Genomic DNA, 27,934 nt, shown 5'->3' with positions numbered 1-27,934 from the left:
GGCGCTGCGCCGCCCGGGGACTCGGGGTGAGCAGCCGCTCGCTCCTGCGCTCGGCTCTGCATTCCAGAAAAGCCAGGAGACAAATCAATTTAATAAGCACCTTGTTCTTCCCCCCCCCTCCTTCTCTCCCGCCCCCCCCCCCCCCCCCCCCACCGGCACCCCCTCCCTATTTACATTCAAATGAACATATCCCAGAACAATGGCACGTAGGGTACCAGATTACTGCTCATTAAGCGGAACGCGCTAAAGTAACATGCGAGCTAGACCTTGTTAGTATTTAAAAGAAAAAAAAAAAAGGGGGGGGGGGAAGGAAAGGGGAAAAAGAAAAAAAAAAAAAAAGAAAACCCTCCCCCAGGCACTGCCACCCTGCCCAGCCCCGCCGATGGCTGCGGGAGACGCAGGGGCGGGGGGCACGGCGAGGGGCAGGGGGTCGCCGCGGGACCGGTGGCCACTCACCTACCTAGCCGTGGCTAGCGCCGGCGAGACGCATCCGAGCAGCGCGCTGCGGCCACAGTCACATTTTGACGGCAAACATCTTCCCGAGCGCCAGCTCCCCGGCTCGTACATTTAAGGCTGACATCACATGAAGTCACTCGGAGCAGAATGACACGGGGATGCCACCATGGAGCTTCCCCGAGCCCCGGCGCCGGGCTGGAGCGCGGTGGGCTGGGGCAGGGAGAGGAAGAGGAGCCCCCCCCCGCCCCCTCCACGCACAATTTCCTTCCAGTTTAAGACGCACAAATCGCTCGTGTGCGAGCTGGTTTTTTTTTTTTTTTTTTTTTTTTCCCTCTTCCCCTCTCTCTCTCCCTTCTTAAAAAGCAACTTGCAAAGCAGAGGAATCGTTTTGCATGTGGCAAATTAGAAGGCAAGTGCGATTCACAAGTTGGGTGGAAAAGAGTGCTCCAGTTCTTGCTGGGGTTAGAAGAGCCACTCGGAGTGAGCGTGAGGATTTTTTATTTTTTTTTTTTCAAGAAGGGGGAGAATGATTTTTTTTTTTTTTTTCCTAAAGCAACTACCACGCAACCATGCTCGAGTTATTTTGGCAACCCATCTGCAATCAGCTCCGTTGCAACCGAGCTGGAAGATAATTAATAAATTGTCACTTATCTGCGAGCCTCCCCAGCATGTATAAATTAATAGCCAACCCATTAATTAGGACAGTGTATTAATGTTAATTAAACTAAGTTTAATTCCACCCCCCTCCCCTCGCAGGGTAGCTGGTGATTAGCCTTAAATAAACGCGGAGGGAGTCGAGTCCGGGGCTGGGTTTTCTTGGAAAAAAAGGAGGAAAAAAAAAAAGAAAAGGAAAGAAAATGGGGAGGGAAAAAAAAAAAAAGGCAGCCGAGCGCTGCGATCGGGAGTTTTGCGGCTTGTCACCCCGCGAGCTGCCCGCTCCTCCGGCCGGCCGGGCGGGCGGATCTCCCCATCTCCCGTCCCCTTTTCATCCTTTTCGTGCCCCCCTCCGGCTCCCCCCCCCCTTTCTCCAAACAGGAGGCTCCGCATTATCGCGCCCGGGTGCCGGGGTTTCTCCCCTGCCTGCCTCTAATTAAAACGCCTTGGTGCGGGAGGGGAGGCTTCGCAGGCGGCTCAGCTGCGGGGACGCGGTAATTGGGGGAGCCCCGTGCCCACCTGGGTTTTGGGGGGGCCCGGCCGCCGCCCCTCCCCTGGCCCCATTCACCCCGAGCAATTTTCCCCGGCGATTCAGGGCGCTCGCTCCTTTCACTCGGAGCCACTATAGCGCTGCGTGAACCTGGTTTTGTGCGTCCCTAAAATAAAGGGGAGGATTAGCCGGGGGAGGCGGGGGAGCGGAGGGTTTAAGATTGAGCCTGGCCAGAGGTAAAGCAAGCAATGAAAAGGCCCCTATATATTATTATTTCATTTTTTTTTTCCGCCTCCCTAGCACGCCTAAGAAAAGTTTGGAGGAATTCGGCGGTTTTGTGCGGCGCTGACAAAGCCGCGCCTCCTCTCCCCGCCGGGGCAGCTCGCCGGCGGCTGTTTGCAGGCAGGCTTTGTCACCTGCGAACCACAACACGCTGCCGAAACTAATTTGGGAATTTGGGGGAGCCACGGAGAAGGGGGAGGGAGCAGCCCCCCCCCCTTCCCCCTCCCCCCCCTGCCCGGGCTGCGCCGCGCTCCCACCGCAGGTGGGCTCCGGGGGAGGGGGGACCCCCGGCCCTCGCCATCCTCCCGGCGGGGCAGCGAGGGAACCCCTCCGGTTTTGGGGAGCTGGAGGGAGGCGATGCCGAGCGCACAGGCACCAAGCACACCCGGGGGTTTGGCTGCCGGAGAGCCCGGCCGAGCCGAGCCGTGCCGAGCCGGGCAGCGGGCAGGCGGCTGCTGGGCTCCCCGCTCGCTCCCGGGGCTCGCCGGCTTTAGCAAAGTATTTAATTAGCCTCCACAAACTTCTTTTTCCTCGCCTGCAGATTATACTGAGTGGAGGGTTGGGAACTATTTTACACCTTGCCACTCACATGTTAATTAATCTCTATCTAACCCTAATTGCAGTTTATTCAAGCACCGCTCAACAGCTCACCCACACAATAAACACTGGGGCTGCTTTTATCCATATTACTCCCCGCTCACACGTTGAGTAATTAACTCCAGTACCAACTAATAGTGCAAACAAATATTTTCTGTAAACGAGATGATTTCGGGCGGGATAAAAGAGGGCTGCGGAGCCGGGGCCGGGAGCTCGCTGCCAGCATCCCCGCGCCGCCCTCGCCCTGCCCGGGCTGCCGATGCCTGGCCCGGCTGCTTTCTGGCCCGGACCGGGGGGGTCCTGCAGATGCCGGGGGGGGGGGGGGGGCGAGGATCCTCGGGGGGGACCCCCTAGCAGCAGCCCCAGGGCCTCCTCCTTCCCACGGCCCCGCAGGGAGCCCCCCCCCCCCGTGCCCGGGTGCATCCGTGCTTTGGGCTGGCGGCTCTGAGCCGCCCGGCGGAGCTCAGGTTTTAATTGCAATCGCAGGTTTGGGCACAGCTGGAGGCTGTCTCTGGCGATCCCGCTTGTGCTGTGCCGGCAAGCGTGTTGGAAACGACTGACTTTGGGACGGCCGCCCCAGCCGCAGCACTGCCCTGCGAGCGCCGGGACGGGGCTCTGGGGGATTTTGGGGGGGATTGGGCTGGAAACCTTCGCCCCCCCCCCCTCCCCCCCCCTCCCCCCCCGGCATTTGCAGCAGGGAGATGCTCCCCGGGCCGCTTTTCCGTGGCAGCACCGTGCCGCAGAGCCGCTGGCAGCGCACCCGTAACCACTTTTGCAGGTTTTTCTTCATTTTTCCCCCCCAAAAAACGAGTCCGGGTGCCCGTCCCGACAGGACGCCCCGACCCCCGGCGCCCCCCGGGCTTCCTCCCCCCATTTTTTTACCCCAACGCCCACCTCCACCTTGGGCACAAGGCGCACCGGGCGACCCCAGCCCCAAATCCTCCCGGGGCGCTGACATCGAAAACCGGCCGGGGTTCCCCCTCCGTGACCCTACAACAGCACCCCCGGCCCGGGGGGCTCCCGGGGGCCGTACCGCAGCCCGGAGCGGGGCTGCGGGGCTGCGGGGCTGCGGGGAGGGGGCCCGGACCCGCTGCCCCCTGCCACCGGCCCCGACAGGGCGGCCGGGAGCTGGGCATCCCCCCGGTGCTCAACGAAATCCCGGTCCCGCACGGGTCCCCCCATCCCCGGGTCCTCCCGGCCCGTGCAGGGGGCACTGGGCGGCTGTGGGCCGCCGGGAGATAACTTTGGGCTCCTCCTGGTCATTTAACGTGGCAGCTGCTTAAACTCCCTGGTGGAAGCCGCCGAAAGTTATTAGCGTTACGCTGCGGTCTCCCTCTGAAATGGTGGCTTTGATTTCTGCGCCGCTTTCCTTTGTATATCTGTGTGTGTATATAAAATGCATTATTATTATTATTTTTTTTAATAGCAGAAGGTGAGGTGAGCCCAGGCAGCGGGCTGAGCCCAGGCAGTCAGGATGGGGCTGCCTTTGCAGGGGCAGCTTCAGGAGTGTGGTTGTGATGCTGCACGATCCCTTGCCTCGCCACGCTGGGCTCAGGGCTGTCTCAGGGCAAGGCAGCGGCTGGGGCAGCCCGAGGTGTGTCTCTGCAGCTCAGTTTGCAGCCCTCAGAAACGCTCTTTTTGGACAAAACGGTGAGCAACGAAAGGGGAAACCAAGAGAGGAATATCCGTGGTGAGGCAGGCTGTTACCTCTTTGCCTGCTTCCTCTTTGAAACCGCGGTACCTTGTGTAGCGGGCGCAGCACACAGCCTCCCCGGGCTGTCCTCCCATCCCATAGGGCCCTTAGGTCGGTGGGGTGACCCCACAGAGCCCTTGGGTTGGTGGGGTGACCCCACAGGATCCTTGGGTCGGTGGGGTGACCCCGCTGCCACCACCGTGCCACTGCAGGCTGAGGCCACCTGGGCTGGAGCAGAGGCACCGAGTCCCTGCAGAGTGTTGTTTCAGCCCGTTCACTGACTCACGCACACATCACTGCGTATACGTAGGCAGATAATTTTTTTTCTTAATTTTTTAAAGAAAAATAAAAATTGGCATATCGAAACACTGTACCGTGGAGCTAGGTTTTGGAGCACTGAACGGGTCCCGGAGCAAACACAGCGGGATTTTGGGCACGCAGTGGCCCAGTGTCCCTGCATGGCTCCGCTGTGCGACTGTCAGTGATGGCAGGGGCAGCACTGACGTTTTTAACCCGTGTCTCATTTTAAGAGCCGGAAATGTTTGAAATGTAGCCGCACTGCAGAGCAACTGGTAAGGCACCGTGGCACGAGCTGCCCGACGAGTGCCTCGATGGCAACCAGGCTGGGTTATGTAAGTCTGAAAACGGCACCTCCTTGCTTGCCACGTCCCTTTCTGTGCACGCAGAGTCCTGCCGAGCTGCCAAACAGAAGCAATTGAATGAACTCTTTTCTCTGCTCATTCTTCCTTCCGCAGCTCGGAGAGAGTGAGCCAGAGCCTATTCTAGTTCGCCTGTCAACAGGAATGGCAGCGGACGGCTCCATCCCCACCGGGCTTTGTGCCCCCCAAGCGCTGCCTGCCTGCGAGGCATGGCAACGTCGCGGGAGAGTCCAGGTCCTGCCGCTGGACCGCTCTGGTCCAGGAGTCAGTCGAGAGTCAGCGGGGTCCACATCTTACCCAAAGCCCCCCGGCCACCAAGGCAAGCAAGAAAATGATGAAGGGGCGGCTGCTGTTCTCCTGCCTCGCTGTCGATGGAGCGATGCGGTATTTCATGTCTGAAAACCAAGCCCAAGAGATGTCCCTTCTTCCTGGTTTGAAGTGGTGTACTTCTTCGTTTTGAAAGAGTGGGAGCTTTTTAATTTTTTCTGGTTTTGTTGTGTGTGTTTTTTTTTTTTTTTTCTTTTCCCCCTTATTTTCTATTTAGGAGAAAAGGTGGGAGGAAGTAGAGAAGGAGAATATAATGGGGGGATGGCCTTGTTCTCACTTTCCTACTGAAAACATTTCAGAAAAAGGAGCAAAAAGCAGTGAAAATGGGTAGAAGCCCACTTCAGTTTTGCGTTCCCATTCCTTCCCTTTTTTGCTTGAAAGAAGGATGGCCAAAAAAAATAAGTGGGACAAACCCCACGTGTTTTGAATTATTCTCTTCTTAATGAGTTAGAAAAACATCTTGTTTTCAAAAGTACGTGCTTTTCCCATGAAAAAAATCAAATAGAGGAAGAACCTTTCCAAAGCCAATAACAGTTGCCATTCCCAGTCATTTTGCAACTCCCCACTCAGTGTTTTGCCATTTTCCTGGCTATGCCACGGCTCATATTGTTTGATGTTTGCATTTATCTTTGCTCGAAGGACATAATTTTCATAGACGTCCTTGTTCTCTGCTGAGCAGGACTCTGCGGCAGTCTGCAAGGTACCGTGGGAGCAGCGGACGGTAGCACGTCACCTCCTTCCATCAGGACAAACCAGAGCCCCTCAACGTAAGAATCTCTTTTTAATTTTTTAATTTTATTTTGTATTTTTATGATTTCAGCCCCAGAAGATGGGATATGAAAGAACCACTAAAAAATCCTCCCAACGATCAGAGCCCAAACTAAAAAGCCAGACCTAGTTCTTGCAGGAAAAACACTTCCATGCGCGACCCAAGTATTCCCTGAATGTTCAAGAACACCCACAAATTCTATAAAAATAGCTGATAATTTATTTATTTGATTTAATTATGAGCCTAGCTTGTGATTTTGGGGTGGGGACGGGGGTGGGGCTGGAGTTAATGCTGAAAAAATGCTTTAGAGAAAAACCCAGGCAAGTCATCAGCTCTGCGGTGCCGGGGAGCTGCCCGGGCTCCTCCTGAAGGCCCGCAGAGCTTTGTGGTGCCCACTGAGGGCCCTCAAACCCCTCAGGTGAGGAGGTGGCCACTTCTCCTGGGTGAAGTTACCAGTCTTTGGCCCCGCGGTCTGCAAACGAGGCTGGTGTCCTGTGGCCGGCATGCTTTTGAGGGACTGCCTCATCTGTCCCTGCTGGCTCACCTGGTTTGAGCAAGGGTTGCCCCTCATCACGTTGTCCTCCCATTGAGACTGGGCTGTGCGGCTGGCTGAGCCCTGGCACTGGGAAGGGGGCTGTGGGACATGTTCCCGACCCTCATGGCAGGGTCTAGAGAGGGTCGGGGTGCCGTGTGCTGTGCCCCCAGCATGTCGTGGGACCAACCCCTCAGTCCTTGCTGGTTCAGCGGGATAGGAAGAAATATCAGGCTTCCCTCTCATCGGCGTTCCCAGCCCTGTTCACTTCAAGCCTCCGAGCTCCTTCTCTCCTCCTTCCTTCCCCCAGGCTCTCCTGTCCAGCTGAAAGCCACCGACAGGCCCCGAGATCAGCTGCTTTCGGAGCCCCCTCTCTGCCGAAAGCGCTCCTAAACGGTGCGGCCTTTGTTCCCCCCAGCTGTCGCATCCTCCGGGATCGGCAACAAGTCCTCGCTTTACAGACCCCGTCTTGTCAGTCCCCAAGCTGATCTGACCACCTGGTTTGTTTTTGAAGCGAGCGCTCGAGTCATAACATTTCTGTTTATTTCAACAACTGTATTCCTTGCATAGGAAATGAGCCAAGATGGTCTAAGGCGGGGAGAGCGAAGCATGTCGGGGTTGTAATTGCTTTTGCTCTCCCAATATCAAATTTTACAGTATAATCAAAATCTTATTTTTGTACTACTGGACTCTGTTATTGACTTAATCTTCTTAAGTGCTCCTATTATTCCAGTGATTTCATCGTTGCATGTTGATTTTAATCTTTTGATCTCCATATTAGCTACTGCCTGCAACTAATTTGTTGCTCAGTGTTTTTCTTTGTTTTGACCTGTGAGGCATTTTCCTCATGGCACACAACTCTGCTGGCAGATTGCATATAATCTCTGCACTTTTTTTCTCCCATATTTTGCATAGTTACAACAAATGCAGATTTACAACTTGAAACGGAATATGTATCTTCTGGGGAGGCTGGGCAAAATATCACTTAGCGCCTTTAGCTCGGGAGCCCGAATGCGCTCGAACGGAGGAAATGCCGCCGAATGCAGCTCACCGGAGAGAGGTGTCGCTCAGGCTCCTGAGCCAAACGAGTTCAGAATTGTTGGCAACCGCAGCGTTTGTAACTTAAATTACACGCAGTCAGGTACCAAACAGCTTCTGGAGGCATGGCTAGGGCGAAGAGGAGGAAGGCCGGTTTTTGTGAATGGCTTAGGGGACTCCTAGCTGGCCTCAGCTTGGCATTTGGGGGTTCTGCTGAGTCCCGACACCACGGAGCAGTTTTTTCAACAAAAGCTGGTGGCAGTGGTGCTGGTGCAGGGTCTTGAACGTCACAAAGTGCAGAGGGTGAGATACGGCTCAGCTGTGTTTCGGTTGCCCGTTATACCAGCGCTTTTCCCCTTGGTAGCTGCTGGTTTAACCTGTGCTGGTTTACTGGGGCTTTGTTTGTTTTAGCTTCTTCTTTTAAAGCTTCGAGGAGTAATTTTTGCCTTAGGTTTGCCGTGACTTTTTTTTTTAAAAGAACACAGACTGAACATTGACAAAATCATCTTTGCTTTGCTGCATGCCTATTTATGCTTCTGAAACCAAATTGTCTTCTAATATTTTTGACGTTTTGGTCACCAGAGAGGCAGAAAAGCAATTTCTAAGATGCCTATGGGCCAGGAGACATGCTTTACAGCAGAGGGGAAAGAATCTGTTAGTTGCTGAGATATAAAACAAATTGGATGAACAGCTGCTGACACTTGTCAGTCAAATAGTTGATAGCATTTTCAGTCTCCATGCCACATGCTTTAAGTAAGTCTGTCAAAAAAAGGATATTTTCGCTGGACTTCCCTGTAAATATGAGAGAAGTTTTGGCCTGATCTATCATTTAAAATTTTGCTGGCAGAGGAATGAAATTTTCCTCTTTCCCCAAACTGATTGACATAACTGTACTGGCAGATCCTTCATCTAGGTGCAGTTGTACTGGCAGGAAGTCCTTTGACTGTTGGAGCTCATTCCACGGCAGCAGCGGGTTGAAGTGAAACCAGCAGCAGACCTTTGCGTCTCCTCGGCAGGGTTTGCCAGAGTGCTCCCAGCCATCAGCAAACCCTTTTAGAAGCTGCCCGACGTGTAGCTTTGCCCTACACGAGCCTGAGCCCCATCCAAAGGATATTACGTGGCCGAGGAGGCTTTAAACCCAGATTGTGTTGTTCAGACAGCACCAAACCATTTGGGGTGATTCCTGCAGGATTTAACCAAGGGGGCACTCGGTGCTCCCGGTGCCGCCGTGCAGCACCCACACGGGACATGGTCAGGCTGCCAGCACCACGTCACCATCAGCAGGGGGGCTCGGGGTGCACCAGGCTCCTTCTCTTGCCTTCATGCTGCAGGACTGGGAGGTTAAATCCGGCCTTGCAGCATTGCTTGTACGTGAGTTCTTCACACCAAAATTTGTAACTTGACGCTCATTTGGGTCCAAACTCCCTAAAAGAAACGATCTGCCTAATGCTTCCTCTCTTAGGACATGCGGTCAGGCCTGGCATAGCCTCAGGGCTCTTACGGAGTCCCTGAGCTGCTTTGCTGGGGTCTGAGGCCACGTGAAAAGCTGTCACAGGCTGCAGGGGCGCTGCTGCTGACGGGGAAACTCCGAGGAGGAGCGTGGCCACCACCACCGCTGCAGGGCGGCACCTCTGCGTGCTGGTGGTGCGCAGCCCGGGATCAGCTCCCGAAGGCTGCGCCCACACGGCTTCATTCAAAAAAACTGAGCAGGGCTCACTATTTTGAAAGGTGGCAGGTGGAAGTGGGCTGTGTTTTCACCCAATAAATATTTCATGTAAAAAAAAAAGGGGGAGCCTGTTCCAGAGCGGAGTCAAGCTGTTTCTCTAGCTCTGCTCTGCCTGACGGGGAGCGGAGCTACAAATTTGGTCTTCCCTGGAGGTTTTTGCTCCCAGCCTGGTGCCTGCCCCAGCTGAGGCTTTCCCGGTGCCTCCTCTTGGAGGTGTTGCAGGTTGTATCAGTGTCTGGGGCAGGAGAGGGAGAGGAAGACAAGGATGTGAGCGTGCATATGCATAGCTCAGGAGCCTGGCTTCTGGACGTGGCTGCAGGCTCCAAGCACAGAGATGTCGGGATATAGGAATTTTTTATATATGTCCCACTGGCAGGCCTGCAGAAGCACCTGCCCTGGCCTTGGAGGACGTAAGTCTGACTTAACCATTCAGTTGCTGCCTCCATTCCTCTGGGGCCTTAGGGTGGGGAAGAGCTGTGTCGGTGGCCACATTTCTGCTGAGGTCCCCAGAGGCTCCTCTCCCTGTCAGTGCTTCTGCCTACCAGCACCGTAGGGTGAGACAAGAACCAAAAGTGATCTGCAGGGTTACAGTAAGGGTTCACAGCTTGTCTGTGCCCGTGCATCAAGTGGCTTACAAAATGTAAAGGGTGCTAAATGTGCCCACCACCCGCCCCTAGAGCAGAGCCTGCTGATGCCCCTGTCCCCGGGGTGGGCACGGCTCACCACGGGTACATGGCGGGGCTGCAGGGCACCTCCAGCCGGGGGGTGAACTGCCAGTGAGAGGAGGGTCCCCAAATCTGGCACTGCAGGTGAATGAGCTCCCAGCTCCGTAGCCATCCCGGGACCCAGCACCCCACCCGGGCTGTTCCCAGAGCCCCCCCTTCCTTCCATTCCTCCCTTGGCTTCTGTGGGAGAAGACAAAATAAAAACTGAAGCCTTTTTTGCGGAAGGCAAGTGTCGGGTAAGGCTAATTGCCGTGTAATAACGGGGGCTGTACCGGAGCAGACCATCGATTAGCCGCCCAAGGACAGCTGACAGGGCGCGGTGCCCAGATGATGGTGGAAACGAGCGGGGTGGTGGCAGCCCACGTGCCCTTGTACCTGGGGAATATATGGTCTGGGCCCAGCCTGACCTCTGGGAACAAATCGGGAAACCAGCTTCTAAATTAATAAACTGTAAAAACACCCATGAGAAAAGAAAATGCCTTTATTCTGAGAGGTGGGGGCTCTTACATCTCAGCTTGTAATTTCTTTTTTTTTTTTTTTTTTTCCTAAGGCAGACATAAAAAGACTCCATAATTTATTCTTAGGACATCTGAATAGTTATTTATTGAGAAGCCACAGTTCTCACACTTTTACAACTGTCGGCTTGTATAAGGCAAAAAAAGCAAGATGGATCACTATTTTACACAGAAAGTAAAAGCTCTGGAAGGGGGACTGATGGACATGCAGTTACCGGTCAAAATGCAATGTACATGACATATATAAAAACCATTGTGAAACAGAGGAATTGTAAATTATGGTTACAATCTACCGAAATAAATATTCAATATATTATTATAAACACATTTGTATAGTCTAAGATTGTAATTAAAGTTGTCTTTGTACATACACGGTTATTGGAAATTTAAACAAAAATGTAACATTTAGAGGAGCAAACGTCAACATAAAACAACTGCTTTGGACTTGTAATGTGGCATGATATATCCATAATGATAGGATTAATTTGGTGTGGCAATTAGAATGACTAATCCTCTGGGATGTAGCCTCTATGGAGTTAACTGCATATTGAAGGGAAGAGCCTGATACATTAACAAGGATGCAGAATGATTCAAACGGCTGTCTGGGTTTGTTTGTTTTCTGTTTTTTAAATGAACAGAGAGAACAAAAAAATCATTTGTAATTGCCTCGTTTTTCTTTTAAAAACAAAGCTGTTTTTTAATTAATTGTAAGCAGTTGGCATCCACAGAAGAGAAACAAAGAAATGAAAGGACTCGATTCACTCATCTTCACAACAATTTACCATCAATGTATATACAGTACATTAATGAAGCATTGTTTAAACTTTAATTATAACAGGGACACACCTAGTATGTTTTCTATGTAGTTCTCCAGTAACAGTATTAAACAACGGTGCTCCATATTGCTTATGAACATATAGATATGAAATCAGGAAACCAATGAATCAAAGAGAGGTGCTAACCTTATTACCACACAGCTAACATGGCATTTGTATTGGTAAACTTCTCATGGGCGTTTAGAGCTGACAGAAAATTTCCTAATGTGGCTAACTGAGTTACAGACGAGGTACATGCACGGACACCAGGCGAGCCCCGGGCGGTCCTGCAGGCCAGCTCCCCTAGTCGTCCTCTTCGTCCTCCTCATCGCTGTCCTTCATGGTGATGCCTTGGAGCCCTCCGCCTTCGCTGACCGACGCCGTGGCCTCCTCTACCGTCAGCCGGTTCCGAATGGTCTCGTAGGTTTTGCTGTTCAGGGTGGAGTCCAGCACGCCTTGCAATCGGAAATCCCGGTACGTTTTCTAAAGCAGGGGGAAGAAGGAGACAGCAGAGAGGTCAAGGCCGGTTTGGGAGCCACTCACGGAAGAGGCTGGGATGCCAAGGAAATCCCAGCCCCATTGGGCATTGCCCTGCACAGTGCAGAGCCTCTGTGCAGTAACAGGGGTCCCTAGGGTGACCACAAGCCCCCCCGGAGCAACAAACTGCATCTGTCTGACAGCCCTGCCTTCGTGGGACCTGCAGGTGGGCCGGCTGCGGGGCTGCACAGGGGCTTCAGAGCAGTGAGAACCCCAGGTAGCTTTACAGAAGGTGCGCTGGGGTCTAAAAACACATCAGAGCAGCAGAGTAAGGCTCTGTTGGCCTCACTTTCCTGGCTTCTAGATGCATTCATCTGCCTGTAAGCGAAGTTATTTTTCTTCACGTAGCAGAACGCCTATCACCTGTAGCTGTGGACATGATTACACGTTCCTGGAATGCTCTGTATTAAATAATCCTACCTACAATATTGGGATTAAATACGCTAAGTCCAGGATACGGGAGAAAATTGTTCATGTATAAAGATAAGCACATGGCATGTATTTCTTAAATCTCCTTTTCTTCACCTGATTCTGAAACTGGAGTTGCATTTCCACAGCTAGCTGTACTTCCCTTGTTATTATGGTTTATTTCCTTGCATGTGATTTTATGTTTAAAAACTTCTCGACTCTGTGCGATAAAACTCTGGTCCTGTAGTTCATTTAATTGTGCTCTGTGCTCTGCATGGAAGCTATTTACTGTTCTACTGTTTCAGAAAGTCCTTGGATTTGTTGTAGCTGCTTCTGAAAGTAATATTGGTATAAATAAAGCACAAGGAAGAAAGCTTTCCTCAGCTAGCTGACAAGTAGCAATAATTTGCCTGTGCCTGTTGTTTTCAGTTATGAAAAGCACATTTAATACATTTCAGTTTTAATTTATTCATGCCTTCAATGTGTTCACTGCGCACAAGACCATAAACATTATAAAATACTAGACAAAAAAGCATTAGATAGAACCTAAAATGATCAAAAATATATTTACCCCCTTCTGTGATCTTATTATTTCATGTAAACCACTGTGATTTCACACTGAAATAATTATCATTAGTCCAAGGCATGCACACACACACACATACACATACACGTACACTCGTGGAAAAAAATGTTACTTTCAGGGTATGTTATCTCACCTTTGGGATCTCTTAGAGTTGATTATATACACCCATTGTAAAGGAAACAACTTCAATTAACCATGAGAACAATCCTCATTTGCATTCTGATGATAATCACAAGCCATAGCTGGGCTTAGATATTTCTAGTAAAACAGTGTTAAAAAACTTCTGGTTTGATTTAACCCATTTTAACACGAGTTCTTGGGTGTGATCGACCATAAAAAGACTAATTTTGGCGTGCTTATTGTACAGGTAGGGCTGAATAAACAATATTTCCCCTTTTTTCATGCAGGTAGTTACTTTCTTATTTACACATGTATTTTGCACCTCTGTGCATTTTACGTTCCTGTTTACCCATCTGATAAAAATCTTCATTTCTAAGCATCTCAGTGAAGGACTGAATTTATTTGCCTAAGAGGACACGCCGCACACATGCACTCGCCCCTTTCAGCAGCAAGACGTTCGCGAAAAACCCAGCGGGCGATTACCTTGACTATCCTAATGAGGGTTTTCAGCTGGTAGATGTGAAGCTGCAGGTCCATGCGGTCTGTCAGCCAGGTGCAGACGACATTCATCGAGCTGGTGTACCATTGCTGCAAGAGAGACAGGACTTCTCCAGCAACCACGTTACGTGCGCGCGCCGTGCCCTGCACACGCCGGCTGCACGCGGGCATGCAGCGGGACCAAGCTGTCCCCCTGGTAATGGGACGTGGCAGGCTTCGGGGGGGAGACCAGCACCCTCTTTTACGCCAAGTTTCCATGCACGAGCCTCTAACTTTTCACAACGACAGCAATCTTACTCGGACGGGTCCCGGCCACCAGCGGTGCCGCCAGGTTTTTGTAATCCTGTTTTGCCATTGACTTGACTTGGCAGCCGTGGCGGGAGTTTTGGCCCGGGCCAGCTTTTAACCCGTTCCCCACCCCAGCGAGAGCACAATCCTGCCTTTAGGACCACACTCGAGCTACTTACCGTCTTGAAATCAAACGCGAGCGGTCACGGGGCGAGTCTGCTTCGGGGCAAGGGTTGGCTGCGGGTGAGGATGCGCAGGCGTGAGCACCTACAGGCGCCGCGCTGCGCGGGAAACGCTTTGGTTTCAACCTCACGGTTAGGAAAAGATGGAAAAGCAGCAAGCAAATGAGCTTGTTTCAAGCTGCCGAATTTGCAGGGCCCCTCCAGGGGCTGAAATTTTGCTGCTTGCCTGTGAAAAAGGCTTGCAGCTGTGTGGCAGCAGACTGCCAGCCCTGCAGCGCAGGAAGGCTCTGGCGGGCTGCAGATCAGCGCCCTGCTCACGCAGGGCTGGCATTGCACGTCTGACGCCACAGAGCCGAGCAGCGAGCCCTCGAGAGAGGCAGAAGCAGGGGCTACGTGTGGCGGGGGAATCACAAAACGTCCCCACTGCACTCAGCACCACAGCTGATTCCCGAGAGGGTCCAGAACCTCATCGCGGGCTCAGGCTCTGTGCACAGCACAGCAGGCACAGCATCTTGCTCTCATTTACTCTTACACGTGCACAGAGCAAAACCTGTGCTGCACAGCTGCAGAAATTTACCTAGAACCAGTTAAAGGGGAAAAAAAAATCAATTTATAAAAATGCTGATCAAGCCCCATCCAGGTTAGTCTGCAACACAGCTTCCTCCCAGCTAGCCTAAAACCTTGCATCAGTCTAACCCATGTATTTTTCCTCTCTCCACCACTCCTGTTCCTGGGCACCGGTGTCTGCCAGCCAAGCACACGAGCTGACGCGAGGCTGAGCGAGGCACACCCGCGTGTCCGAGCTAACGGCGCACCGCGTAACACAGACGGGGGATCGGCACAGGTTACCCGACCGGAAAGCAACGCAGCCAGGAGCTGCTGCCCTCCAGCAGGACCCAGCACGGTGTCTGGGGAAGGGTTTTCCCCCGCTGTGGCACCTCTTTATGGTGTAACACTGCAGTGTGCCTTATCAGCCCGTAGGGTTACCAAGGGTATTGCAGTGGTATAGAACCTGGTCATCGTGAATGGTCACGATGAAAAATTAGCATTAACCTCTTATTGCTACAAATGCTGTTCTAGCTGTGCCCGGGCACACCAGGCCAAGTGAAACCTAAATAAAACACGGGACCGGGAGACCTGGAGGAAGCAGCCGCTGCTGTTTGCTGCTTGGTGCCGTCAGTGGGGCTGCGGCCGGGCACAGTGGGATGGAGCGAGGCCACGCATCCCCGGAGGGAGAGCTGCAGGGCTGAGCTTGGGACCGGCCAGGGAGCAATGCTGAGGGCTCCTGCGTCCCACAGCCCCTTTCCAGAAGTCCACAGACTTCACTGTGTGGCTGCAGCCCAGCTGGGCTGGGGAGGGTGAGGAAGGCAGTTCCTCTCGCCCCCCGACTGCTGGGAGGACGACAGCAGAAGGCCGGGGCGGCCTCTGCCAGTAATCACTGCAGCCAGTACTGGGCCAAGGAACGATTCAGTGAAGATGCCCCTCCACTTCTAGCTCTAGAATAAGTTCCACCTCTTAATAAAATGGAGGAAATACAGGGACGGAAGAGTCACCCAGTAAACGTCCAGTGGTGATCTCGTGCTTGATGCTTACACCTCGTGCAACTTGCGGCAGAGACTGGCCCCTCATCTCCAGAACGGAGATCTGGCAAGAGCTAAGAGCGCAAATAAAACTAATTTGGACAGGAAAGGAGCTCTGTCAGTGACAGAAATCAAGCTCAGCTATGGTTAGCTGTCCCAGGCCTAACCAGAAGAGCAGCCAGGAAGGCCCACTGGGACTTTGTGTCCCACAATCTTCAGACAACTATGAGCAGCCGGGGCACCCCGTGCTGGTGGGCGCTGGGCTGACCACTCCAGATGGCCGGCGGGGGCGGGGGGGGGGACAAAGCGACCGCCTGGGGTCTTTAAATCAAAACCCACAGAGGAACAAAGCAAAGGTATGTTGCAGGCCCTCTCCCTTCCACTGCTGCCTCTCTTTTTCCATGGAATGACCTGCTTCTGGGTGCCTCTGCCTCCCCCAGCTGAATGAGATGAGGGCAGGTCCTGCCATCCCTGCTTGCCCTGCGCCGTGCACACCTGCACTGCTGTACTACAGATACAAAATAGAAATAATACTTTCTGCCCCGAGGTTATCAGCAAGGTGACAGCATCCATGGAAAAGGTCACGCCGCGGCCTGTGCCCACTTCAGCAGGGCCAGAGGAAAGCACCTGTGGGAGCTGCTCGCACACAGCACCGCCACAGCAGCACGGCCGGTAACTCCCATCAGCCCTAATAACGTCCAGCTGCCTTTTAATGAGCACACACAATTTCGCTGCTGTGAGACCTTCAGCTTGAGCTAAATTAAAACACTTGGTTATGTTTCTGGTAGCTGAACTGTGGGGAGATGTGAACTCCCCGGAGCTGGATCCTGCCGCCCCGGAGCGCCGGCTCACTGGGCTCAGCCGCTTTGGGACTGTGGAAGGAGCGCGCCTCCCCAGGGCTAAGTTACTCCAAAGACTTTCTGCTTCATGAAAAGAAAAAAAAAAAAGACAAAGTGTAATTCATTGATCTTGATACACAAAACCGTCACGTCACTTCATAGAGCACACACCAACTGCTGAATTTCAGCCCTGCATATTCATAAAAATAAGTTAGCCCATAAATTAAATGTTCCCTTTAGCTAGCACTAGTGTTGATGTGCTATAAGACGCACAAGCCCTCTGATTCATGACTAACCCACCAAAGAGGATAACATTTGCATATGATTATATTATTAAAAAAAAACAACAACAAAGCCAAATGCTCCCAAATGGGAACGTGATCACTTCAGACAAAAGAGCGCGGTGCGGTTCTGGCGTGACACCGGGCGGCTCTGCCCTTGCTAGAAGGGACACGGGGCTCCTCGGGGCTTGTCCCCATGCACGAGGTGCAGCAGGCAGAGCCCAAACGTGCCCAGAGGCCATCCCATGGGGCCACAGCACACTTTAGGCACATTTCTGAAGTCTGAGCACCAGCTGAGCTATGGCACGGGCACACCGAAGTAACTAATACAGGTTTATTTTCTCAAAACTCACCACACCTGGTTATAAAAAACGATTAGACCTCAGCGATGCTCCCAAGTCCACAGACCCCAACTTCACACAGAGCTCCCTGCCACACACACGTTACTGATGGCACCTGCCATCCCTCTTGGCCACCCATGGATAATTTGCACTCACTCAAAGGGCACAGGGCAAGGGATAGCACAGCATGACCTGGCTAACAGCACAGGAAATGCAAACAAATGCTCTTAGGATGGCATCAGAGCCCAGGAACAGCAAGTAGACAACCTATTTGGACAGCTAGGAATGAAATCCCTCTTTGCTGCTGCTCACCTGGCTGGATGAGGTGGCCATGGGCAGCTGGGATGCCCCTGGACAGGCATTAGAGGAGCAGAAGCACGACGCAGGGCTGGTGAGGGCTGCCCATGCAACGCCCCAACCAGAGCAATAGGCTGGCTCATTCTTTTTTTCTTTTTTTTCCTTTCCCCTTTCTTGAATGCAAATGCATGATCAATAAGTTGCTGAAATAGCAAGTTTATCTCTGAATATATAAATTGCAAAAATTGATATGAATAAATCTGCAAGTAACACACTGAGTGTGGCACATTTCAAAGAAAAAAACACAAAACACCAAAAACCAAACCCACCAACAAAAAAAACCCCGTGCTGGGTTCCTGCGCTTTCCGGGAGGTGGTGTCATTACACATACCCAGGAACATCTGCAAACCCCCGTCTTCTTTGGTGTGAGCTGAATGGAAGCATGACCTCCTGTTCCTTGCCATGAACCTTGAGTTCACACTCATATTTTACATGTTACAGGAAGCCGCAGCTCACCCCAGGGGTGCTGCAAACAGAATCTCGTAAGCCAGATGCAACACTGCTTCTTAAGGCACCTGAAGGAGCTGTATTCTGCATTCAAAAGCTTACATACTAGTAGCTTAAGGTCACTTCAGCTTTTGTAAAGAGCGGGACAAAACCAGGAATGCTTATAGGGCTGGGTTGTCAGCAGGGTAGCAGAGGGATTACAAGGAACCTGTGACTCTGCCTCTTTCTGCCTTTACTGGTAGTTTTTTTGTGTGTGAACAAGTGCCATACAACAGATTGAGGCTGGTATAAAGGCCTGGGACTGTGCAAGAGCACCCCGCTGAGCCTCAGCTGTGCTTGCAATTAGCAATAGGCATGAAATGATTATTGTTGTGGTGGCTGATGGCAATCTGAAGTGACAAGTTTTATGGGGGAAGTTGTAGTAGGGATGTTCAGCAAGTTTCTGCAAACCATTAATCGAAGGCTGCTGCACGGTTTAGTCAAAGCTATTTTATGTCATTGCAAAGTTCTCCCAAGGATGCTGAAAGAATATTTTGCTGTTCTCAGTGCCTCGGAATGGAGTTTTTCTAGGTCAGGGATTCTTTACTGCCCTATTTAGTGTCAAAAATACCCATTTGCCTCAAATTAGCAGAAAGCTTGTAGTTAAGGGCTGGAGATTAGGCATACAAAATTACTCAGCAGGTGACTGCTGGGTGGATTTGGGGGTTGAGAAGTCTTTAAAACTGACTACAAGACATTATATACTTCTGACAAAAGAACATAGTAATCCTACCTGCTTGCTTTAACCACTGTTGTTTGTCTATTATGATGTGCTTTAATGCCCATAAGAGCAAAACTACTGGTGATACTACTCAATTACCATAGTAACTCTCCCCTGTGACCTCTCATTTCAGTCCTTGCTTTCCAACCAGAACCAATCCAGGCAGGGCAAATCTATTTAAAACTGTGACACACACGGCACAAGGGAACTCCGAACGCCGGCTGGCTCCCTCTCTTTGTCTGGGACACCGGCTTGTTTTGAAACGCTGAAAGGGAGCTTTGAAATGAAGCCTTGAATCCAAGGTGTTTCGGAGGTACGCGGCTCGGCGCTGGGAGGCCGCCTCTGCTGCAGCCCCGGTCCGGCCAGCACGGGGCAGGGGGAGGAGAGAGCGACCTACGTGCTGCCTATGGGCCTCATTTCCCCAAGGAAAGCTCGGTCTGCTCTCAGGCAAGAGCCTTTGAAGCGACTTGATGGGCCAGGAAAAAAAATAAACTACAAGTTACCAAACCCTCGTGCCTGGAGCTGGTGCCCCCAGCCCACGGGCCAGCAGCGTGGCTGGGACGCGCGGTGGGGCTGCTGCTGGCACACGACGGCTCACCGAGCCGTGTCCGTCCCGAGTCCAGGAGGCTCTGAGATCAAATTTGGGATTTGGTCATTTTGGATGATGGGATCAGCTTGCACACACGGTCATCAGCTTTGCAGTGCCCTGCATGCCTCACAGCCGGAGCTGCTCTGGCAAGGTCTGCCCCTCTAGCGTGTCCCCCTGCTCACACTCAGCCTTGCTGGCACGCACGGAGCTGCCCGCAGGCCTGACATCCAGAGCCCAGGCTGCTCGGCAGCAGCACCGAAAGACCTCTCTTGTCCCAGGGCTTTCCTCTCCACCTTTCCTCAATGGCTTTGTGGCTGTTGCAGTCATTGTAATCCTAAAAACGTGGTAATGACAGCAAGGAAGAAGTGCAGAGACTCCTGGCCAATAGTTTCCTACTTTTTTCTTTAAAAACAGAGAGGCCAAACCTCACCATACACTACAGTGCACACAATCCAGACTTGAGAGCCTCCCGAAAACTCGCTGAGATGCCACCAGAGGACAACAGCGGTAGCTAGCCCCGCGCTAACGAGGTCCGTGATGGCCCCGCAGGCACGGCCCCGCAGCTCGGAGACGGGCACAGCCCTTCTGCCACGCAAGGAAGGAGGGAGAGGCACACTTCTCCCCTGCAAACATATGTTTTCTGGATGGAAAGCTGAGACCTGCCCACACAGCGGTCCCCGCCACACTTGTTCACAAACTTCTCTTTCCACAGCTCAAGGAAAACCACGCTCTGCTCTGGGCATCGCTACACGCCATCTGCAAGGGGACCCCCGAGCCTGCTCCTCTGAAGAGCCGCCGCGAGGCAGGCCGAAATTTCGGCCACAAAACCTGCTCAGGGGACCGAACCGGCCCCACAGGCTCAGAGCATCCATCCGAGTCACATCCTGCCCGCGTCGGTAACAAACCAGGCACTGTCCTGACACGGAGGTGCTGAGGATTTGGCCCACTCTGCCACGTCTCGTAGGGCCAAGGCTCAGGGACCCCTCGCGACGCCACCGGGTGCGCCCGGCCTTCCCCGAGCGAGGGCATCGGCGCGCCGCGTTACGGGCACGAAGTTTGGCGGCACACAGCTAAACAGAAAATACGCCATGAGTTAATATCATGGGCATTGATCAGCTAGTCTTACAATTAATGCTTCCAATAAAAAAAAAAAAAAGCTCCCCCTTTTTATTCAACAGAATAAGAAATTAAACACTTGTGGGCTCATTCTAAAGAATGAATGAAATTGAATAAGCTACCTAGCACTTGAGATTCCCAGCGAGTGCTTGAATAGAGCAAACCTCCTGAGTTGAATGGATTGCCTTTTGGGACCAATTTGTCTCTTTTCACTCTTTATTCCTCCTTTTTTGCTGACAGATGTACAAAGGCGGAACTGCGCTGTGCAGCTTAGCTACATGCACCCACAGCAGCTGTCACTTTTGTCGAGCAAGTTAATCAAGCAAATGCCACCATATCCCACTTTCTATAAGGAACAACATGTTATAGACAGTAGTCTTGGGAGACGGGGAGGGAGGGAGAGAGACTTTATTTTAACTTTGAGTAGCTGTTTTTTTTTTCCCCCCTCTGTGTGTAAAAAAAAAAAAAAAAAAGAAAAAAAAAAAGGCAGCCAAACCCGGTAGCACAAGCTGACACTTTTGTTTTCCCGGAGAACAAATATTTAATATGATTTTAACTCTAATTTGTACTACGGGGAGAGCTGTCCGGTTTTAATTAAATTTAAGGGACTTAGGGGACGCGGCTGAAAAAGAAATGGAAGCTTTTTGTTTGTGTTAACGCTTGTTGATAATAATATATTGATTGTCAATCGCTAAGCCCAAAAGATTAGTGGAGCAAATACTATTATCTGAATGCCACAAGTGAAGTGCGAGCTTCCCTTCCCTGCTTGTCCCTTTGTGCGGCAGTTTGAATCGCGGCTTGTTATTTATACATTTTCTTTGATAAAACCAACTTGTGTGGCTGATTTTTTTTTTTTGAAACCCTGCCTCATTAAGTGCATAATGGCATTTACGTGTGGGGCTTTCTGCTTTTTAGCCCGTCAGGCTTAAGCTGATATTCCTCTCTCGCAAGCGTGTTTCAAAACTTGGGATGCTCGCAAACAATCGGGGACGCAGCAACATTGCAGCTATCAGCTGCTCTCCTGCCACTGCCACGGGCTCCAAAAGAGCAGAACATTATCTGCAGGGCGTAAATAAACAAACAGGTACCTTCCCGCTACGCCTGACCGTAACGGGGCTGCTCGCTGGGTAGTTTTTCTGTCGCAGGCAAGGCTTTAAGTGGGCACACTTCGAGAAGTGTGTCTTTCCGTGCCGCTCTGCCGAAGGCACAAAGCAAAGCCCCGAGAGGTCTGCTGGCAGCCCGCTCTGCTCCCTCGAATCCACAGACTTCAGAAAGCATCTCTTCTTTCAGAAAATAAATCTAAGTTTTGGTAGTAGACTGCGTCATGCTGATTTAACGTCCCTGGAGCATCTTTGGTGGGGTTTGTTCGGATGCAGAGCGCACAGGTCAGAAGGGTTTGGGGTACGTGAGCTCCCCAACACACTCTGGACCCTGGGCTTGCCCCTGCCCCCCAGGAGCAGATCCTCTCATCGGCACTGCTCTGGCACGGCTCGGCGTACGGGGGGCAAAAGGGCCTCATGGGGGCAACATGCCTCTTATCTTCTGCATCAGAGCTCTCTATATTAAACTCTACATTAAATTCTAGAGGTCTAGAAAAGTGCTAACAATTCAATAAAAATCCCTTGAAACCCCAGGGTCTTAAAAAAATAATATATATATATACATATATATACATATATATATATATTACTTTATGCTATTAAAACCTCATGAATGTGTCTGGAGTGCCCCAGGTCAGGAGCACACTCAGCCATTACCGAAATAAACGGCTGTACATTTTTTCCAACGTGACAGACTTCCACTTTGGCCCCGGATTTGTCGTATCCCTGTACTGGTATCAGTACGGGTGCACGCAGCGCACTGAGCATTCACCCAGCCCTGTGATTTCTGGATGCCTTTTACTCTCTACTATATTTGTTAACCGTGAAATTTCATTCACATTGACAACGTAGCTATACGAGGGAGTTACAAAGTCAAAGGGGCTCGATATTAAAATAATTTGTAGTATTATTTAATAATGTCACAGTCCCAGCGTTGCATAATAGGGTTAAGCTGCTAGCCAGAGCGCCTCATCATCTGTCTAGGATGCAAATGGCATCACCGAATTACATTATCTTTTTTTTTTTTTTCCTTCTCTTCCCAAAAATAAACCACAAAAAACTTTGAATCGCGTAAGAGCTCTGCCTTCAAACAGAGAAGAGAATTCAGAATGAAAGCAGACCCGGGCGCGCCAAAGTGCCGCACGCTTTTTGCAGTACATATGGTACCTGCGCTCACCCACTGCTCGGGGATGGCAGCCCCAGGCTGGCGCTTCACCCTCAGCTGGTGCCACGGCGGGTGCGAAGGGGCTCGGGCATGGCCGTGCCACGGGGGCTGGCGTGCGGGTCAGCCCCTCGTGGGTACGGTTTCAGACTGCACACAACTCAGCCTGCGCGCTCCTCGCCGCGAATTCCTAACCCCGAAGCATTTTATTCCTTTCTGGGGAGGAAGAAGGAGGATGGGGCATCTGTGGTGCCAGCGGGGCCAGGGTCTCCAGCAGAGAAACAAGCCCAGGGACATCACCTCTCGAGCTCCCTGCACTCGGTGCCGCGCGGCACCAGGTAGCACCCAGAGGTGCTCTGTGCAGCCGCGACCCCACGCACCCGGCTGGCTGAGGGGCTGCTTGCTCTGAACACCAGCACTTCACACAAGGTTCCCCCACGGCAGCTCTGCAGCCAGCCAGAGCTACCAAGAGACCTGCAGACAGCTGCTGCCGGGGATATATCGCCTTGGGCCTGCAGCGCCCAGCCCTCGGGCACCGCATCACCCCCCTGCGGCAAGCGCCGCCTTTTGGGTGCTGCGTGACGCCCGTCCTGCCTACAGATATGAGATGGAGGAGCCTGCCGTCAGGGGTGTGCTCTTCCAGAGCAGCCCTGTGCCTGCATGCGTAGGACCGGCTCTAAGGGGACCCAGCTCCACCGGCTCCAGGTGTGGGGCTGGCGCTGGGGCCCTCGGCTCCTCCTCTGCAGCGGCATGCCCCGCACTCGCTGGGGAGCTGTCAGACAAAACCCCAAACCTGCTGCTGCGCAGGACTCTGCAAACCTCAGTTTTCCTAAATAAAAGAGCTTCTGCTGAAAAGCATCGAAAGCAATGCAAAACCACTTCTGTATGGATTACTGTCCTCAAATACTTTTTTTAACCTGTAAAATATTCTCTGCTTATTTCCATGTTTCAAAAAAGAAATGAAGTTGACATGTTAAAATCCAAGTTTCTATATAAAGAAGCTCGGTATAACACCGTATCCACACAGTGTGCTGCTTTTTTTCTGTCCTGATTGCAGGGCCTTGGGAGTGCAATGCAATCCCTGTACCGGTGCGTGCAGGGCTGATCAACAAGGTGCACTCCAGTCCTAAAATGGAATATTTTAATTACACCTGTTATTAGGTCGAATTGGAAGCCGTCCCAAAGTGGGACTTGGGAAACTTAAGCTGGCTCCTTTACAGCCTGCAAACTCCCCAGAGCAGCAAGCGGCTGCCCGGGTATCTCGGCCTTGGAGGTTTTGTGGGTGCAGGAGGGAGCAGCTCTGCTCCCCACATTGCTCCCGATGGAGCAGACCTGCTCCCTCCCCAGGCCTTATGCTGACAGCCTAAGCCCCGGCTGAGGTTGAAACCAGCACAGGAAAAGGAAAAAGCTGGAGATCAGAAGCAGCAAAGCGACCTGTGACAGCGGCTAATCCCCCAGGCTCCTCTGCCTGGTGCAGCAACAGCAGGGGCTGTGTGGGGCTGGGCTGCAGAGCAAGGAAACGGGCGCACGGGGCTGTTCGTTCTCCCCTGTACACACGGCCAGTCCCTTTGGGCAAAGGGACAGAGGATGCCTTCTCCCTGCAACGCACCTCTTGCCCTAAATCTGCCTGGGGTACTCACTGCTGGGGGGAATAAATGCCCTTGCGCTCCGTGCCTGCCCCAGCACAAACAAGCCGAGCTCTCCGGCGCTCTGAAGTGCCGTGCGGATCATGTCAGCGAGCCTGTGCTGACCTTAGAGCAACGGAGCAATCAGTCTGCCTTCTTAGAATGATTAATGGAAAATCTCCTCTGGAAAAGAAATCAAATTAACTGTCTTCAACCAAATGTCTACTGGAACAGGAAAAGCTGTTCTGATAAAGACATTTAGGAGGAAAAAACCCTTACAAGCATTTAAAATCCAGTGACAGATCTAGGACTTATTTTATTAAGACTCTCCCTACAATAAATTAAACGGAGCCTACTTAAAGGAACACTTCATAAAGGAAATGCAGCTGACGGGGATGTAGGAGAGGCCACTCGCAGCGTTTGCCTGTGCCGGGAAGCTCTTGGATGGGACCACACGGGACGAGGGCGATGCAGGTGGTGATGGCTGCGCTCAGCTCTGCTCCACCAGGGACAGGGGAAGAAAAAGAGGCAGCCAGAGCAAAAGGTGCAGGCTGTGCCTCCTCATGGCAAAGGGAGTTTGCCCCACTCCCTGAAAATACACGGAAAATTGCCATAATTTCAGACCCTTTTTTCTTCCAGCAGCACAGGTACAGGTCCCTGCCAAGACACGGGGAGACAAAACGCTGCGCTTCCTCGAGATCCCTCTGCCTAATTGTCTTCGTTTCACAACTCACTCGGGGGAAAGAAAAAAAAAAGGCAAAAAACAGCCAAGAAGAAATAGCTCAGTGGAGGCCATATCAGGATGGGAGTGGGAGAGAGTTAGTGCCCTAATGAGCAGTCGAGCTGCGTAGGAGGGAAGCGGGTTGTTGTCTGTCTCAGAAAGCGCCGAGCGCGGCTGCAGGCAGCTCTCAGATGAGCCGAGCCCAGTGCGCAGCCTGATATCCGTTCTTCCCCTGATCCTGCAACCCGTCCTCCTATGAGTAATTCTAACTCACAGTGAGTAGCTCCGCTGACTCACGGCCAGGCTTTTGGGCTTCAGGACGGGAAGGCGAAGGTGGGGTGAGAAGGGCGCTCTTCTGGCATGTGGCTGTGCAGCGCGAGGCTGACACGCGCCGAATAGATGCCACGATCCTGCAAGCACTCCCTGAAGGAGCTGCCAAAATTCGAGGGGGTAACCCCGCTGAAGTCAAAGCTTTGATTTTAAGACCAGGCTAATGCCTGGCTGCCTGCACAGAGCTCGCTGGATTAACTGATGTAGCTGTCAGCCTGTGTTGGGTAATTTTCCTGGATGCTCAGGTGTGATATCAGCCTCCAAACAGCAGGTACTGAAATGTACTGAGCTGCTGTGAATCCTCCAGTAAAGCAGCGAGAGGTGCCCAGCCAGCTCCCCGGACATCTGTATAAGGATTCTGTTGAAGACTGAGACTCACGGGGCTCTCTGCATCCTCACGGCCTCTGACATTCCCAAGTCAGCTACCAGCAGACAGCCTCGAGCACTGACTGCAGGACCAGAACTCCTGCTGGGCTCTTGGCTGGGGAAAAGCAACAGAAAAGCACTGGATGTGACCCTGGGATGTCACTGCTGCCTCCTGAACAACCCCGCTGAGCACAGCACCCGCCTGAGCCTCCGCCTGAGCCCTAGGGATGGGACCTGGCCAGTGCCCCGGCTGGATCCCGCTGATGCCACCCCGACGCCGAGCTAAAAAACCGCCTTCGTCTTGCAGACACAGAGGGACCTGCCTGCTTGTTTCATGCGAACTGCTCCGTCTGCTATCCCGGCTGTGACACAGACCTTCGAGGAAGCAGAACATACACAGTGACAGTGAAGTGGTAAAACCGCCTTCTGCAGAAAGCAGCGCGCTCAGCGCTGCAACTCCTGCCGCCTCCCCAGGCGGTATCAGTGCGTGATTAAGTTCTTACCAGACTTTTTGGTAAAGGCAGCCTTCCTGATCTGATAACTGCCAAGGACAAGCCAAATACACAGGGTCAATCTATGCACGTTTAATCCCCAGAAGGCAGATTAAGTGTATAATTGACCCCTATAATCCATGTATCATCTCCAGTGAAATGTTTTCTACGTCTGGTTTAGGCAGACGTGAGGCCCATAAGAAAGCTATCAGAGGCACAGAATTACCATGGCAGTGGATTTCATCAAAGTTGGAGATGGCTTTTTAATCACTGATCTCAGAGACTGCTAGATTTAAGCAGATGAACTGGCACTAAGCACATCTGTTTTAATCCTTATCTTCTACTCAGGCTGGTGTCTTCAAGAAGTACAAGGAGGAGAGAAATAAATTAATTTTTTTTAGGTCCTTGCAATCTTAGGAGCTTCTCTTGGTGTTTTGATCTCTCATATCAAAAGCGTGTTTTTGTTTTTTTTTCGGTAAGATATTGAATTAATCATCAGAGAGAAAAATGCCATCTGCGCTATTTCGGGACTGCCTCGGGATGCTGGAATTCGCAGGATCTCGGGCAGCTCGCTCAGCGCTCGGTAGCCTTTTGTGCACACGATACTCGCCTGCGACCGGGTAGGAAATATTCTGCTCTGGTTTACATTAGTGTTTACCAATTTATCAGGAAGAAAGGTTGGCATTCACCCTAACTACTAGTCAGTCATTCACTCTCTGGATCACATATGTTCTGGCGGGTTGAAATCCATCCTGCGTGCACCTCAGGGCATGTGTAAAGACACACACACGTACGCACACATAAATAACTTCCACTAAAGCGAGCCTTTACAAGTGAAACTCCCGCTGCCTTCAGCAAAAATTATGGATGCATAAACTCCGATCCTACCAAACGTGAGTGCCCAAGGGGAGCTGGATTTTGCAGGATTGGTCTGAAGACGCAAAATCCCTCTGCAGGCATTTTTCCAGGTTTAAAATACACCTGCCTGCCCCTGTCCGATCGTCCCTCTGAGCAGCCACATCCTGCATGTCAGCCCCCATCCTTCTGGGGAAAAAGGGATAAAATTGTGCTCTCCATCAGGCACTAAAGAGAGCTTGAGATCCGTCTGTGCCGCATGCAAAGCCTCGCAGTGGTTCAAATCACAAAGCACACAGACATGCACAGAACCACGGGGAAGGGACGCATGCCACGATGCTATTCTTAAACTCTTCTGTTACCAGTGCTCCGTACCAACGGGTCTTATTACAGTGTTTTAGCTTTAAATGTTATCAAATTAGTAAGCCAGGCCAAGTAAATAAGTCATGTTACTCTGCAGTAAACAGCACTGCCAAAAAGCTAGTTAGGTTTTGATTACCAGCAGAACTCCACGATCAATCTGTTCGTTCAATGATCCCAAGAATACAGATTTTTTAAAATTAAGATGATGACTCTATTTTGGGGGGATAAAAAAAAAAACAACAACCCTGACTAATTTGCAGAATTAAGAGGATTAACACACAGACCACACAAAAATACTACAATAATCTTCCCCAAACACCGTTATCCTCCGAAGAGCACAGTCCTGTACGGCAGGTGCAAAAAGCGGAAGGGGTGTGGGGAAGGAGACAGAGTTTCTGAGCTAAGAAATATTATCAAATGCCAAAAAATATGCACTAAGCCAGCTTCTGTTGGGAAATGGCCTGACAAGCACCCTGCAGCCTCTGCTACGGGGAGGAAACAAAGAGGGGAAATGAATGGAAATGCTGAGCAGGGCTGTGGAGGGATGTTGGGGATCGGGAATAACCCAGGACTGCAAACCCCACCGAGCACGCAAGGGGCAACCTCACCCTGCACGACGCTGCTCTTCCACTACTCAGAGCAAAAAAAAAATCAGAATTCTTTCCCAGACGGCACAGAAAGGCGATTTAGCCCTACACTGCGACCAGAGGAGCT

General features: G+C 51.8%; 1 protein-coding gene across 1 annotated transcript in view; it reads right to left on the bottom strand.

Annotated features, from left to right (window-relative positions):
* Positions 1-10,472: 10,472 nt before the first annotated feature.
* Positions 10,473-27,934, bottom strand: part of CADPS (calcium dependent secretion activator) — a 203,395-nt gene continuing 185,933 nt past the window's right edge. Inside the window, exons 27-28 of the mRNA XM_035546629.2 lie at positions 13,413-13,517; positions 10,473-11,761 (exon numbers count right to left, since the gene is read on the bottom strand). Coding sequence (XP_035402522.1) covers positions 11,582-11,761; positions 13,413-13,517 — 285 coding nt within the window. The 3' untranslated portion in view covers positions 10,473-11,581. The remainder of the gene's footprint in view (positions 11,762-13,412; positions 13,518-27,934) is intronic.

This window comes from Cygnus atratus, chromosome 10 (assembly GCF_013377495.2).
Source record: "Cygnus atratus isolate AKBS03 ecotype Queensland, Australia chromosome 10, CAtr_DNAZoo_HiC_assembly, whole genome shotgun sequence".
NCBI classification, from domain to species: domain Eukaryota; kingdom Metazoa; phylum Chordata; class Aves; order Anseriformes; family Anatidae; genus Cygnus; species Cygnus atratus.
This window is presented reverse-complemented; position numbering and strand designations above follow the sequence as displayed.